At 36.1% G+C, this 17,150-nt stretch overlaps 1 protein-coding gene across 1 annotated transcript in view; it reads right to left on the bottom strand.

The window, feature by feature from the left end:
- The window catches only part of LOC110461006, a 47,999-nt gene extending 31,416 nt beyond the window's left edge, over positions 1-16,583 (bottom strand). Inside the window, exon 1 of the mRNA XM_021514266.1 lies at positions 16,198-16,583. Within this exon, the coding sequence (XP_021369941.1) occupies positions 16,198-16,270 (73 nt within the window). The 5' untranslated portion in view covers positions 16,271-16,583. The remainder of the gene's footprint in view (positions 1-16,197) is intronic.
- Between the last annotated feature and the right edge of the window lie 567 nt (positions 16,584-17,150).

Below are 17,150 nucleotides of genomic sequence, written 5' to 3' on the forward strand. Positions count from 1 at the left end.
TATCAATAATACAACTCTTTATTTCAAAATGTAAGTACAATGGGACACACGTTTTGTTTCTATGAAAAGTACAGAGTTTGTTAGTTTTGATCTGATGTTGTTCAGTTGGAATACGGGTCAAATACTTTATCTGGGATGGTAGCTATGTAAAACATGTACAATCGTTAATATGTTTTTGTCAACATCGCCTGGTTTATTGCCAACACCATCGTAAACATACATGTATATACATTACCACCGATGTGTTTACATTGGAAAAATCACTTATGACGTGATTCCAATCACATGTTGTAACAACACTGACTACAAAATGAAATAAAACCAATTTGCTTTAGATCCATATAGACTGACGTCACTTCCGGTGACAGTGTCTGAATCTGAAATGAGACGAGAAAATACGTCTGCGCGATAAGATAAGTATCGCATATCACCTGGAGATTTTATAACCTGTATTACTGTTAGATACAGCTGAATGCACACACATGATCCTAAAATAAACTACCGCTTTTGAACCAGCTTGATATCGGCATTTTTCGCGCAGCAGTCTGTTCTAGGTCTGGCGAATCTCTCGGGACGTTAGCTGAATGTACTTGGTAAATCAATGTACGGTTTAACATCTCTTCCATCATAAGGTGCCAAATACCCTTCGTATTATTACTTTCCGTCTATGAATGTTATGGCAAGTGCTTTTATATTTATTTTTGTACATTGTACACTTTTCAGTGATGAACAGTTTTAAAGTTATCTGACACTTGCAAGGTACGATGGTTTTGTTTTTACTGGTGGCGGGTTTCTACATCAGTGCAAACTCTTGAAAAGTTCACATTTTGAAGTGTAGATGTTTTAACATCATGTAAATATCAATGATAAGTCAGAATCAAAGTGTTTATTAAAGAGCCTGTTTAATATGGCATTTCCTTCCAAGGAATTGGGTCATATAACGTTGATGGACAAGTTTTATTCATTAGACCGACGCGGCATGCGGACGCGAAGTTGAATCATACCTGAAGAAAATACATGCACACACTCAGAAATCAATTAAAGAGGCGTTATGAACCGAGTGACTCAACTAGAGGACATTGGGAACCAGCTAAAAGCGTTAGTTTAAAGTAATAAAACACGTAACGACAAAATCAGAAACCAATCTCAATGTACATTGGATACAACATGTGATCCGGTGATACACCAACACAGAAAAAAGTCAGCATGATTTACCGCAAGAAAATGTGAAAAAGCGATTGAAGTATCCCGGAGATATTAACGTGCACCTTTCATAGGTTTGGTTTGGTTTAGTATTGTTTAACGTCCTATCAACAGTTATGGTCATTTAAGGACGGCCTCCCCTGTGTGCAAGATGCATGCGTGTATAGTATGCGTGTGTGTTTTGAGAGGCTGCGATATGTTCGTGTTTGTCTCCTTGTGATATGACAAACCCGGGCAATTTCACCAAAATTCACTGAAACGTGTTTAATCATGGTAGACACTGAAATCCCATAGTAAGAAATCATGCCATGTGTACGACTGAAATCCTTCAATGTAGATTGGATCATTTGATGTAGAAAACCCTGACTAAGTGGTCGATTGGCCAACAGGTTGCATCTTTGATGGCATGAACTAAAGGGAGGATCACAATAAAGAAGGTAATTTGAAAGAGAGAAAGATGTTGTTGTTGATGTCCTTGTTTTACTTAAGGTTAAACATTATTGTTACCAAAAGAGACACCAGGGAGAGGACGACTATTAGGTAGAGACGCACAGCTAAGTTAGTGTTCTCAAGTGTTGAAAAGGGTAAGCAGATCAATGTTAGTCTCTCACAAGTCTCGTCAGTGGAAACCACGCGATTGCAACTAGCTATAAGGTCATACAACAGGAGTACAGTCGTATTCTTTCCACTACTTACACAGAAAAAATGTACGGTAGTATGATGAAAATGCAACACATCAGAGATCCTGAATCTATCTCAGACGTAAATCTGTATAGTTGTCGATACAGTAAGCATTCCTCTTGAAGACATTTACAGGTTTCAGTACATATTTAAAAAATATTTCCCGTCAAAAGCTCCATCCATTTATAAAAAAAACATAATTTGGTACAGCAAAATCAATCCAAAGAAGTCTTCATTTTTTTTTTCAAACGTACGTCTAAGACACACGATAAGGAAAACCTCCGGCTATGCTGTGGAGGTAAACATAAGTGGCAGTTACGAGTAAGCCAAGTCTCTTTTTCTCGCTATTCTGCAAGGATCAACTCTGAAGCCGTTCGTGGTGGGCCCAGAGGTGTTGTAAATAATAAACACATCATTATAAATGTCTCTTTAACCTAAATTCATGACATGATCTTACACGACATCATGCATTTAAATATCGTAAAGTATTTGACTGCAAACAACAGAAGACATGCAGCCTCGTACCAAAATATTCGTCACAAGCTTTTTTTTGAACTATATAATTCGTTCATTTCTTTATGTTGCAACGAACCTTCTGAATTTAATTGTTATGCTATAAGAACGAAAATTCGCAACATGAACACAAATTGTGCGCTTTTGTTTCACAGAAATATTTTTCGTAACTTTACCTGCGCAGATTTCACTATCAGCCACTTCAGTAAAGGGACAGTATCACCAAAAGTAACTGAATCACATTTTTTCTGAACACTTTTACAAATGTTGTTGTCTTAGTAACACATTTTAAGAGGCATCTTAGTTTGGTTAGTTTTACAAATCTAAGGTCATTCAAGGACGTGCCTCCATGTGTATTGTATATGCGTTCATGTGTGTATGTGTGCCGGAGACAAGGTATGTTGGTGTATTTGCCTCCTTGCGATAGCACTGATGTGATGCCGACGTTATAGTAATATGTCCTTGAAATACAATGCCAAATGCACCAAACACAGCATTCCGCCCTGTCACATCATAATGACAAATGACAATACTCTAAATGCTGACCCGTTAAGCAAGGAATAATAATCACAGAGGGATTTGGAACAAAGTTCCATTTATGAATATATATCTCCTGTGGGAACGGTATTACTTTATTATTGCTTCGTGATTATCAAAATAAGAAATATCAAATTGCTGGAGCGACAAAATAGACGATCGGTCAAAGGTTGAATGTAAAACAGCATTGACATATGTTATCAACATCACCAATATCACTATAGAAATCCACGTGTGTATAATATATTTGTATTACATGTATGATAATGTCTTAAAACTTTAGTTAATGCTTAAGTATTTACCCAATACTAGATGCTTCCGTCAAAAGGAAATTACCTTTATGGAGAAATACATATAAAGTATGTTATCAGTATTTAGTATTAATTCTAATAAGGAATTTTCTATCTTGAAATATTTATTATGGGTTGAGTCCTGTATTATGTGAACATGCATGCTGTGTTGCATTAGGGGGTAAATATAAAAATAAAACTTAAATAGTGAATTACGATGAGAACATGTGATGTATACACATGTGTTGTAAGCATGTACTATGTAAACATGTTGAATTTTACCAACTACACGATGTTCAACCAGCATATACATGTAGCGGATATATACTACAAGACGACGACAGTTTGGCAGCGTCAGCAGGATAGCAGTACACGTGCACCAGGAAGCACGAACGACGGTTTGATTTACACTGGCGCACATTATAGAATTATTATTGCTACGCTGGAACGATCTTTATTATGGCTAGCCTCGTCTCTATTTCCGGCCATGTCGCTGTTGTTTGCGTAATATTGCCTGAAAGTTTCTGGTAATACATGAATAGACCGGATGCTTTATTTTCATTCCTTTTTGAATATGTTCAAGCAACTGTATAAGAATATCTCACATACTAACTGATAACAAACCTAACTGAATTGACTTATATATTTTTCAGATACAGTAGTATGATTTGGCTATTAGTTTCACAAAAATGTTTACAAAGAACGGGGTATATCATACGTGTACCTCGATATGAATTGTTTCTAACTGGAATCCATAAGTGGGTATCCCCGCTATTTTGCACCATGGTAACGTGACATCATGATAATGTCCCCGATGGCGTTGTGGGCCACCATTAATGTTGTTCAGTTTAAGCCTTCGGGAGGAAAATGTTAACACTAGTCAGGAAATATTGCGAACGAGTGAAATAAACTTAATATTTAATAGGCAATTATTTAATTTCATATTTCTTACATTTCTCATCATGACAAGGGATTGCTAGCGACCCGTTATATATTTAACGATTGTGACGTCACAATCAACGTTTTAAATATCACGTCGATAATTCCGCAAGAATGATAACAGATGTATGGTCGATTTATTACAAGGTTCAATTCAATATTCTTAATGACAAGGAAGTCGAAAACATGATTGGTTTAATTTTGTTTAACGTCCTATTAACATTATACTGACAACGGTTGAACCAGTCGAAAACATGAATGAGGGGCAAACGTGTTAATATATTATACTCTCATATAGTCATTGCTCGACAAAGTCCCGTTATGTCTAAAACAATTCAAAGATTGCTGTATACCAGCAAAGATTTATTCAAGCAGTTACAAAGCTACATGTCAATACATGGCCACATATAGGCTGACATTGCGGGTGTTAATATACGTTACTTTTGCACTATGTGTCGATACTAGTAAGTTGTTTCCATAGCTGCGAAATAATCCCACATTTGGTCGCATCAGATATGCGAGGAGGCGTGGTTATTGCTTGAACTATTTACTAATATCGATGATGGAATTCTTTTAAATATGTTATTCGCCTATCACTATGTGTCTCAGTTCAAAATATTATTGCAATGCTGAACACTCGAGATACTCACAAAAATGGTTTTCGGGTAGGAAATGTCATGAAACAAGATACACTGTTAGATAATCGTTCAACTATTGTATAAAAGATACGACTTTACATGACGCTGAGTTATTCATAATGCTAACAATTTCGTTTTATCACAATTTTGAAAATCTAATGCAACCGTAATGACGACTGTTTGCCAATAGTAATTTAATCCTAAAGTAAAGTTATATCAGGTCAGACAGCATTATTATCGGGACACATAACCATGACGGAAAGGAATCATTAAAAAATTGCATACACTAGTTCATGTGTATGAAGCAAAATAGTCAGATATTACTATAAGAAGCGTTTTGAAATTCGAAATTCCATCGTTTGGACTGTTATTCTCGTAATTTTACAGAAATCTTCGGCAAACGTAATGCAGATAAATGTTTTCATATTGGAGACATCCTAACGTTATATTGTAATTCCTTATCTAACAACGGCACATTCGGTTAATATGTAAGGTACAGTGTACAGTCGTGTGTTCTCTATATATACATGTAAAATAATGACCGATAAGTAAGCTTCGACATGCATTTCATCCTGAAAATTAGCGACAGATAATATGTCAAGTTCATCAATTATTGTAAATTGAGGGTGAGTTTCGTGTACTGCCAGAACTGATGGATACGTCGGCTAAGTAGACATAATTGCCGTATCGTCCTGTGATTATCGCCTAGTTTGTACGGATGGCGTGTATACCGCGAGGAACGGAAAAGTCAAAGCCGGATAAAGCCATCATTCACCTACCGAAGTATATATGTAAATAAAATGTGTTAATATAGCAATTTAGCTTTTTAGTTTGGTCTGTTAGGAATGACACATAGTTACATATCATTAATACATGTAATTTCATAAGATATTAATGTCGCACATTTTTACATTGAATTTAACATAAACAATCGTTACTGACGTTGTCATGCATATACATGTACATTTATTTTGTGTTGACACAGTATGTTTGGCTGATAAATATTTATTGTTGACATAGGATTTAAAAGTTCACGTGCTCTTTTGTCTTTATGTAGCATTTCATATTCACGTAATATTTTCTGTCGACAAAGTGTGTTGTATTGTATGTAGTAATATACTACTTTGTGTTGACAAAATAGTATTTTGACATAGTAATTGGTACTGTATTAACATAGTATTGGTAGTAGGCAAAGCATTTTTTGTTCACAAAGTATTTGGGTGTTGATATAATAAGTATTGTAACATCAGCCCCCGTTGCCATGAGGTACAGGGCGTTTGACACCGTTTAAAACCCGGTGTGTTTGCTGGCATATGTTCGACACCAGAAGTCGGAAGCAACCTGCGTCTGACTAATAAGTAGTTAAGTTTTGGTATTTTCCCGAATCAATGTCTTCCAATGACCTTAGCTGTAGCGAGGACGGTAAACTCCGAACAAAACAAACTAAACCTATGATAGACCACTCCAAAATCAAAAACAAAGTATAAGGGATACGTTTCCTACTACGCCGCTTCTATCTTACAAAATAATGTAGGATATCCGGATCATGCTTCTCCTGTCTAATTGCCAACTATAGAAAATAAGTGCATTTCATTTTAGGTTGATACCACAGGAAATGACGTTATGGCAACTTTGATCCAATTATTGATATAATCCGACTGATATATAAGAAGGATAAATCTTTTGATCTAGTTACCTATTACGCGCCTGTGTCGATAGCTGTAGATATCCTAGGGCTAACAAGCTTCATACTTGTTCAAAACCATTGCCCCTAGAGTTCCCCTTGTTTGAAATTGATAGCTTAAATAAACCACAGACTTGTGTGTGTGTGTGTGTGTGTGTGTGTGTGTGTGAAAATACGTGGGAACCAGGTCTCTTCTTGAATCCACCTTATACATATATATACGTTCAGTAAAAGGTAGTAATTGTTGAGAAAAAATCACGTGACTTTATGCAGAATTGCGAACCTATCAGAAACATCTACACATTGACAGATAGTTGTAAAAATACACCATTACTATTTATCTCATTGTAATGGTGGACTGCTGTAAGTTATATAATTGTTATAATTAAATTAAAAATGGGTTTGTTTTAAATATTCATTTATTTTTTGAGCAAACCAGAATAAAATATCTTAACTCTGTCTTTATATTAAATACTTCATCGTAACAGACCAAACTGATCATTGACCTGTTCGTGGTATATACATGTTGGGCGATTGTAATTTTCTGGTAGGTGTTCAGTGATGTTCATGTGTATCAGGTTTCATGTAAAATACGTCATGTAATGGTTATCTTTAATGCCGTTGAGTTCAATGTAGAATATGCGATATTTTTCACAACTCTTTTGAACAAATGATTTATGGTTTAAGCAAAATCAATGAATGCACATACTTTTTCACAATATTCAATTTTCTAGCCAAAATCAACTGGATAATCGAAACATTATATTAGTCGTCATAATTACTGTTTAACATGCAACTAACGTAGTTAACATTTTCTTTTAATTAATATTGTAATCGAAGGTCAGTGTGGTCTTCCTATACACCGGGCTATTATTTTGCATTTAAAAATACAGATATGTTTATCAGTTGATATCATTAGTGCTTTAACATGCGTGCCGTATTCACAAACAGAAGCAGTTTCGAGTAGGTGTTTTTAATTGAAAGTGACATCGTCATGTTTTAGTCGTGTGGGACAATTTCTGTGAGGTAGGAGAGCGATCTAATGGGCGATAACTCCAGCTATGCCGACTGCTGATGTGGAGACCACCACGGATGAAATCATGCGATTAGGTCACCTCTAGAGATTGGGTCATACGATTGCGTGCCACACGAGAGACTAATTTCAACTCCTAATTCTTTGGCGGGAGGACTAAAGTGTTGTAATTGCAGACTGTATAAATAATCATTTGATATCAAGAGAGTATTTGAATACAGGAGATATTGGATCGTAGCCATTTTGCACGATTAGTCTCTGCGTGTATTCGGTTTCAGTAATGAGATGAAGAGGTTGATTAAGATACTAATAGCCACACCTGTTCATATATGTACACTGCTTACGTGGTAAAATGGTCGATATACGAGATTCGCAGACAGCACGTGATAAGCTAATTATTTTATCATTGCCCATCATGCAAAACGGTATCAGGTTTTGTGCAAGATTATTAGAACATTTATTATAGGTAAATCTGTACTCCAATGCATTCTTTTTATCGTTATAGCGATTCACTATGGCCACAATACAGATAGACAATATTCATTCAGGGACATTAACGTAACAGCCAAGCTTCAACACAACGATAATATATACCACAACATTAACAAACTGCGATAAAACATACCAAAGCATCGGTCAACAATAATGAAACATCGCTAAACGCAGAAATATACCACAACCTCATCACTGATTGGTTTGGTTTGGTTTAGTATTGTTTAACGTCCTATCAACAGCTATGGTCACTTAAGGACGGCCTCCCCTGTGTGCAAGATGCGTGCGTGTAGTGTATGCGTGTGTGTTTCGGGAGGCTGCGATATGTTCGTGTGTGTCTCCTTGTGATAGCACGGAACTGATTCCGACTTGATAGTGCTACCTCACTGAAATATACTGCCGAAGACACCCAGCAGGACAACCCACCCAGTCACAGTATACTGACAACGAGCGAACCAGTCGTCCAACTCCTAAATTGCCGATCGTTAAGCAGTAGTAGAAACTACCATTTTTACAGACTCTGGTATGTCCCGGCCACGGGACAGAACCCAAAGCCTTCCTCACTAGGGCGGACGCAGGATGACACATAGTATAAGGTTAAACGTCCTATTATCAGCTACGTTTATCTACGGAAAGGAGCACGAAGGTAATACAAACCAAACAAACCCCATGTGCCCTTAAAGGTTAGCATTCATGTACCCTATATGGCAGGATCACGATTTGCATAAGCCAATGACATTAACCATATAATTAAACTCCAAATTCTTTACAAGAGACCGAAAACATTGTATATCATTTAGTTACATGTACCATGATTCCCTCGATATCTAATTGTTTATCATGTTAACCGTTAGTGAGACCTAACAGCGCGTAAAGCAGAAATACAATACATCGTTTATCACCAAAATGTTTTCACAGTCATGTCGTCTGTAAACAATGTTATCTTTCGCTATTACATCTAATTTGACCTCTTTCTTTGTAACGTTAGTTATACATTTTATTGTAAGTACTACATAAAACCGTCTGATGTATGGGCAATGCTTGGAGTATTGTCAAATTGTTTTATCCTCAGAGGTAAGGGTACGTTTTCAACTTCCTCGTTACAATAGCATCCGAGTTATTTTATAAACGATGATTTTATGTACGGTGGGGTAGTCAACTGATAGGCGCAATGTTGGAATGTAGGTCACATATAACATCTCAGCATACTTGGGTCGGTAATCGGACGTTAGAACATAAACATTAAACATTGGTTTTGATTTTATTGGAATGTTCCTAGTGTAGCTCGCCTTTCATCTCGAGTGAGTGAAAACTAATATACCTGCCGAAACAGTACCATTATAAGTGGTTGCAGACCCGAGACGGTGGAGACCCCTATCGGCACCAATATCTACGGGCAGATGTATGCAAGACATAGTTTACATGCTTTCAATGTTTTATATGTTTTGATCAAGTAGAAAGATAAACAGAACAACATTACAAGCGAACGATAGGATGTGTCTAATACAGTACACATTTGGCAGGAATGTGAAAATACCTGTATGTTATAACTCAACAAGTTTCCGTCTCAGTATATACTAGGCGGAAACCATATTATAAAGAAATTATTTATTTGTACATTAAAGCAAACTGAGGTAAACCAAGTTTGTACGAAAACAAAATAAAAAAACATACAAAAATAACAGCGTACTGTAATAAGAGCAGTACAAAAAACCCAAACTGAAAAAGACAATAAGTATAAAGAAGACCTCAGTTTGATTTGGTTTGACCTCAGTTTGATTTGGTTTGGTTTAGTATTGATTAACGTTCTATCAACAACTATGGTAATTTAGGTACGGCCTCCCCTGTGTAGGAAAATAAGTTCAGAATCTTCCAAAAGGGTAAATTACAATGTAGAAGTAAAGAAATAGTAAAACATGTTCTGCGCAAAATGCATCAACCGTCAAGGAAATTGTGAAACATTCTCAAGATTTTTCAGGGTAACTAATAATCTCTCATGTAGAAACATGTGCTTAGTAGTTTTGGAGAGGCAGTACAAGTCAAGTTGAATTTACATTGATATATGAAAGTTATTTCAAGGCCGTTATCATGTTGCAGGAAAACAAAGCCATGAAATGGCGTCCGTCACGTGATTCACCACGTCACATCCACAGTGGATAACTTGAGCATCGTGTTTCCGCAAACACGTGTTTGTAGGGTAAAGTGACAAATATGTGTGCTTTACATAACTGTATGTAGAAAAAGCAATTGTACATTGATATCTTTGGATGCGCCGAGGACCTGTATGTAGTGCACAGCAAATACACTTGGTGTGATACATGTAAAGTCAGCCAAAACAAATTTTAACTTTAACTATTACACCTTTGACATTGAGCTTAAGCAATCGTAAATGTACTGCGCAGTTCTTTCAGAGTTAAATGTCTGAATATTTTGGTTTTCTGAATTGTTTCATTTATTTTACCTTTGATCTGGAAGAAAAGCTCACAATGGCCTACATACTGCCTCCTGTCATTCGAAAGAGGGATAACATTAATATTTTTCCAATTAATAAATCATAAAACTTTATTCTTAATGTTTGGTTTGGTTTTACTCTGTTTAAGGCCCTATTAACAGCTAAGGTCATTTAAGGACGTACCTCCATGTATTTTGTGTATGCGTGCATGTCTGTATGTATGTCGCAAACAGGGTTTGTAAATTCACTTGCCTCCTTGTGATAACGCGGATCTGATGGTGACTCTATAACGCTATCTCACTGAAATATCATGTAGAACTCCAGCCTCCAACAGTAATAGTTAAGCATGTAACACAAAGGTAGCGTATAACCTTCATAAGGAACCATTCATTTTCATCAAATACAGAACTTTTCATTGCAACGTTAATGCTCTGAACGTATCATTATATAGAGTCCGTTGATACTTGATAGGAGGGGAAGAAGAATGCAACGGCCAACGATATACTTGTGTTCGACGAGATTTAGCAAGGCCATTGACTATGCCACGACAAAACAGCGATCAGATTTTGAATATAGTCTGATAGCAATACCAACACAGCTGATAATTGGTATTTTATCTGAATGAACGATCCCATCTGTTCTCGAATAGGTATCGCGTAATCTCGGAATTCTTCCATACTTCAGATGAGTCATCCCAATCCATTCACCGTGAATGGTGGACGACGACAAGCTGTTGTGTTTTGAGAATAGAACACAAAACATGTATCTAATCCATAGATATATGCAATAAGTTTCGAAGTGGAATGTTAACAGGTCCTTTTTGTACTGCTTATATTGATCTACCGCATAACAAAGGTAATTTGTTGACTATTGCAAGAAGTATCGTGATCTTGGAAATAGCGCCATTTCATACCTGACATTGTGACGTTTGACACTGCCTTACAAAGGGTTTAGATTTAATCAAACGCTGTAATGGCTTTGATGTTGTTACATTGCTCTAAATCACTACTTGCCTAAAGAACAGTAATTATCAGAAAATATGTAAATTTGACGACTAACGTTTCAGATAGTTAATGTACTGATTGCACAGTAATGTTTAATTTCGTTAAGCTTTAATATACGAGGTGCATTGTTTCACACACACATTTACATTTTGGTTTTATTTTATTAAACGTCCTATTAAAAGCTAAGGTCATTTTAGGTCGTGCCACCATGTGTGTTGTGTTGCGAATGTTTGTGTGTTTGAGACATGGTATGCTGGTGTGTTTCCCTCCTTGTGATAGGGCGAATCTGATGCCGACTCTATATTCCAGGTATTTATTATCTTAAATTTTTGAGTTGGTAACATTACATAATAACTCCAATCTGAAATAGAATTTCCATGTGATTAGTTTCAAAGATAATTTGCATCATAATCGGTAATGTCTGCACTTTTCGTTTTGAAAAATTGACTTCATTAATCCTGAATTTAACGCGGTTTGATACGTCCGAGTCCAGATGTTCCACATACGTTTCGCTTTGAGATAATAGAGGCATACACAGATATCGTGCGTCAATGGTCTCATTATACTAAACATTGTTGTATAAAGTCGTGTTGGACAGATGCGCAATGTCTTAGCTTGCATGGTATGCATCAGGGCAACCTCAAGTCTTTGAAATAGCACCAAACGAGATTTACCGAGATAAGGCGAGATTAGAGAAGTGTGGCATGTCTACTATACCAGTCAGTTTTCACATAAAAAGCGAACAGACGCACGTTTGTCCATTGTTATGGGATGCCTCAAACTGAGGAGCATTTTATATTTATCGGTGCAACGTGGTCCGAATTCCAATGGCACAAGCGTACAAATATGTACACAATTAAACCGACGCTCACTATAAGTATATAGATAGATGAGTAATCCAACTTCATTTGGTTTAATACTAAATTATACTCTTGATAATGTATAATGGTGAGGTTCAATTACCGCCACATAGCTGTGGCAATTGCGTCGCGCCAAGACAACAGACGTTATTTTGTGGGTACGATTCTCTACTCTTGGTGATAAGAACAATACATATTTCTTGTAGACATTTCGTACATATCTAACGCTTGAACGTTACTATGATTCATAACATATTTCATATATACTTTACTGAAGTTAAACTCGAGAATTGCAATCTCATATAAAATAAATGTTTTTATCAAATTTGTTGGCACTTGTTACTAATGTTGCGATGAAGTACTGATAACTTTGTTTCGGTAGTGTTACCAAAGCGTAAACGGAACGCGTATCAATCTCGCATGTTACTCCACGTCTACAACCACCTCTGTAAACATTGCATTATGGTGTATATATACATTCCTCAGGCAAAAATATGTGCAAAACACATGTATACAATTATAATTTCTCCCCTTTTTACACGGATGGAAAAACAACTGAAACCCGTTTGTTTTCACAATATGCGTGTTGCACTAGCATAAAACACAGATTTTATTAAGATGTCGATATTTTAAATGACATGATTTTTTTCCTCGTCTGAATGTTTTCTTTCTCCTTCAAGGTGGTAAATTATATAAGAAGGTTTTAAAATACCGTTTTTTTTTTTTACCAACTTTGAACAGTTAAGCAAAACGCTGCAGACCTATAACCAAAATATTGAACTAAAATATCAACTTAGCCCAATGCAATTTACATGTAGTTAGCTAGTTTACAGGGTTAAGTAATCCTATTATAAATGTAACAGTTTTAGTCATTTAAGAACTTGGCTCCATCTGTTATGAAACACATTTGGCCTTAATTCCTAGACCATTTGAAAAAACGTGCCAGTTTGTAGCATTACATTATCAAAGTTTACAAGTCAACAATTTGTGTTGAAAGGGTTCTTGTCAAAGTTCTAAGATCAAAGGTAACATGTCAACCTGTATTGTTCAAAGGTTAAGTTGTTAGTAACACCTGTTTAAATTTACGTTTTTTTGTCAACGGTAAAAGCAATGAATGATTTTTATACGTAGAATAGACAAGGGGGCACGGCCTTCCTTCAGCACATGTAAGATGGCTGGAACCCTATATAGATCAGGCAAGTTTAACATTGGTAATTAGCATTGTAAACAGATAACGGCCACCAATTTATAGGCTTGTTTGTCGACCATGATGAAAGTAAGATTTAGGATTATATTCATAAAAAAGCACTAGCTACACTCTCTTACAAAAACAAAGCACACAAACCGATCTAGTACATGTTTGTATAATATGCGAACGATTTTTGGCAAAGCCGGTATGAAACGTTTGTAATGGGGCATTGACGTCATAGCGGATGTGGTGTTAATTGTTAACAACCCTTCCTTCCTCCTAAGGTAAAAACAACTACCATTAACATAGACATAATTCATACAAGCTTTTTATCATTAAAAATCTATTTTCATAAAAATACCCGGCCTCATTTCATAATGGTACGTTCCAACTAAACTAAAACGTGTGACATGTTTTCAGATGTTTGATTTTATGCACAATGTACAGATTAGCGGAAGCGTCTGTAAATCTGTTTTAATGTGGATCATAGTATAAAGATGATTAGAAATTATAATGGCGTTTTATGGGAATATATAGACTTGANTGCTGGGTGTCTTCGGCAGTATGTTTCAGTGAGGTAGCACTATAAAGTCGGCATCAGTTCCGCGCTATCACAAGGAGACAAACACGAACATATCGCAGCCTCCCAAAATACACACACATACACTACACGCATGCATCTTGCACACAGGGGAGGCCGTCCTTAAATGACCTTAGCTGTTAATAGGACGTTAAACAAATCAAACAAACAAACAAACAAACAAACCCTGTTAAGTAGGTTTAATTTATGCTTGGGGTTTGAAAACTGACATTAGATAGAATATTTTAGTTTTCGTAAATATTTTGCTGCAGGTCAGTTTTCTAAAATAATATCCATCTTAATTAAATCAATTTACGTCGATAGTACAGTTTAAATCGCTTATATACTTGTATCTTGGATATATTTCAATTCACATGTTTGCGAAAAATATACAAACTCTCAAATTGCAACTTGTATCTAACGCATTTATTTAAAGAGCGTTCGTTTGTTTGCATGTGGTGTAACATCTTTGCAACAGACGAGCTAGGCTCATGTGAAGACGTGTATCTAGGGAGATACTTTTGCCGAGAACAAAAGGAGGGATGTCAGAAAAAAATGGAGATATCAAAGATATTAATGCAGAGCCATCATGACATTTCTTCCACAATGTCCACCGTGCACATTCGACATCTCGAGTTCTTTACCACTTCAAAATAAAACAAATAAGATGTTACAATATTCCTGTCTGACGTACGCAAACGTGTGGAAACGTGAAGTTGAAAAGTTGCATAATGAACAAACAGAAATTTACAAATTGAAATCTGGACCATTTTACACGCATGTTTATTTTCAAGACGTTAGAATCACAAAATCATCAATATTTCGATTTGATTTGACAAAATATAATATTCGACACCATTTCAGTGTTAACATTTTTTGTCTGTATCATTATTACTTTAAGTATGGAGCACGTGTAAATGCAAATAGATAAAGGTAGTAGAAAACAAGGATGTAAATTAAACTAAGGCGTTTTCGGTTTATTTTAGAAACATGTAAAACGTTTGAAAAATAGTCGGTGTTTGAATATGTTAATTGGAGTTGAAAAGCAAACATTGTTGCCTCTCATTATTTACCCTATGTTTTGGCCACCTGTGGAGGACCCTAAACATGTTAATTTGGCAAATCCGCTCTCTTCCTCCCGATATCTTCTCGTGCGCGCACCTATTGGAGGGGGTCTGCGGGAGGAATCTGATTGTCAGGGAGGATTCCATAGTTTTAAAACATATAGGGTAGAGTGGTAGCTGTATTTAGTGCTCATCATCAATAGGAAATAAAAAATATGCTGACAGCTGAAGGAAATACTACCTCACCGATTGATAGGACTACATTTAATTGGGTATATATTAACGTCCTGACTGCACTAATGTGATAGCCCTTATTACTGATGATGATTAAGCTTATCTGTATCACTGTGGCCGTTGTAAATGATATAAGACCTACTAAGTAGCCTGACACGCGAGAGCAACGTTGATAATATATTGTTTCGTAAGTTATGCAAAACATGTCAAGTTTCCTTCTGGAGTATATATGCTATAACAAACTCGTAACGTGTAATTGAAGCTGATGTTTATAGTTTACCTTACAGGAAATTGTATATTAAATGAGATTGATAAAAATTGTCGTTTTTTAATAATTTTCTTATTAATGATATTTTTTTTATACCCTCTTGGCTCTATACCGTTTGTCTTATTTGTATCGTCCTAACATAAACAGTATTTGTTTCGTAATCATATATTGTCACATAACTTCATTATATGACGTGTGTGGCTTCACTGAATAGCACGATAATAACGAAATAAAATAATAAAACGTTACAGTACACATGTTCCCATGTTCATCCCGACGGTATATATAGCCTCGTACATTGTATTTGTGTGGTGTCTGCAACAACGTGTTTAGAACTATACTGAGGTACGAAAACTGCCACATTTGATTAGTTAAACCACTTAGGTCACTTGAGCAACGGTTGAACATTACGTACTCTTGAAGCTCCGCTCATGTTGAAATGCCACTTCTTGAATAACAAGCTAAAACAAACTACCGTACGATTGAACCTTTCCCACAAACACTGTATTAGACAACAGGTCATACTGGTCACTTACCTGGCGACTGCTGGTCACTTCCGGGTAAAACCAGGGTCACTAGAATTACACACATTGGGAACCACTCCATCATAAAGTGTATTTGTTGTAACAAACTGATTAAAATCCTCCTTCTCCGTGGAATATAGCGCTAGACAAAAACTGTCAGAGTACACGAGGGTAATAAATACACTGCAGCGTTGAAACACATCATCTTTAAGATAACAAAAGGACTACTCTGTTACCAGATGCCAGAATTTATAATAACGAATGTACTCTGATAAACTGCATACTGTAACAGTTTTTTAAAACAATCCGTCGACAGTCCGTGTCATCGCCTGACCCCGAATTAGTTCACTGTTATTACGCACTAGTATGTATCGTCTGCTCGGGGCTACTGAAGCTGTGCACAGATGCTCGCGGGTTAAAAAGAGTCACGTGGTTCTAACGCGTCATGTGATATGTATAAATAACTTCACAGATTTACAAGTAAACACAGAATTAGTGTTGTAAAAATAATATCGATATTGTTAATCATATTTCCAGTGTAAAACTATATGAATGACTTTGTCATGTGATGGGTTTTCATTTAGGTGATGTATAACGTTAGAAACAATTAAACGGTCCTAAATATCCGAGGTGTGCATTACAGTTATTTCTGTATAATTTGATAATCAAGTGTTATACTTTGCCTTCAAAAGGATCCAGGGTGTGATTTTGTAAATCTGTCCAGATTTAGCGTTTAACGGTCTCACAAAAGCTTTCTAGTTGCTATATTTAAATTTCTACTTGATTTTTTATAGTGATTAAGACAGTTATACGGGGAGTATAGCAGTCGCACAATATTTCCAGGTGGTTCACGGGTTGCATCCAACATTTTTATATTGTGTGGCAGGATTTAATTTTATTAAATTTATTTGTAATGTTGTGTAATGTTATGTCCAGTATAGAGGTCACTAGTGTGGCGTCAGTAT

This window comes from Mizuhopecten yessoensis, unplaced genomic scaffold (assembly GCF_002113885.1).
Source record: "Mizuhopecten yessoensis strain PY_sf001 unplaced genomic scaffold, ASM211388v2 scaffold10531, whole genome shotgun sequence".
NCBI classification, from domain to species: domain Eukaryota; kingdom Metazoa; phylum Mollusca; class Bivalvia; order Pectinida; family Pectinidae; genus Mizuhopecten; species Mizuhopecten yessoensis.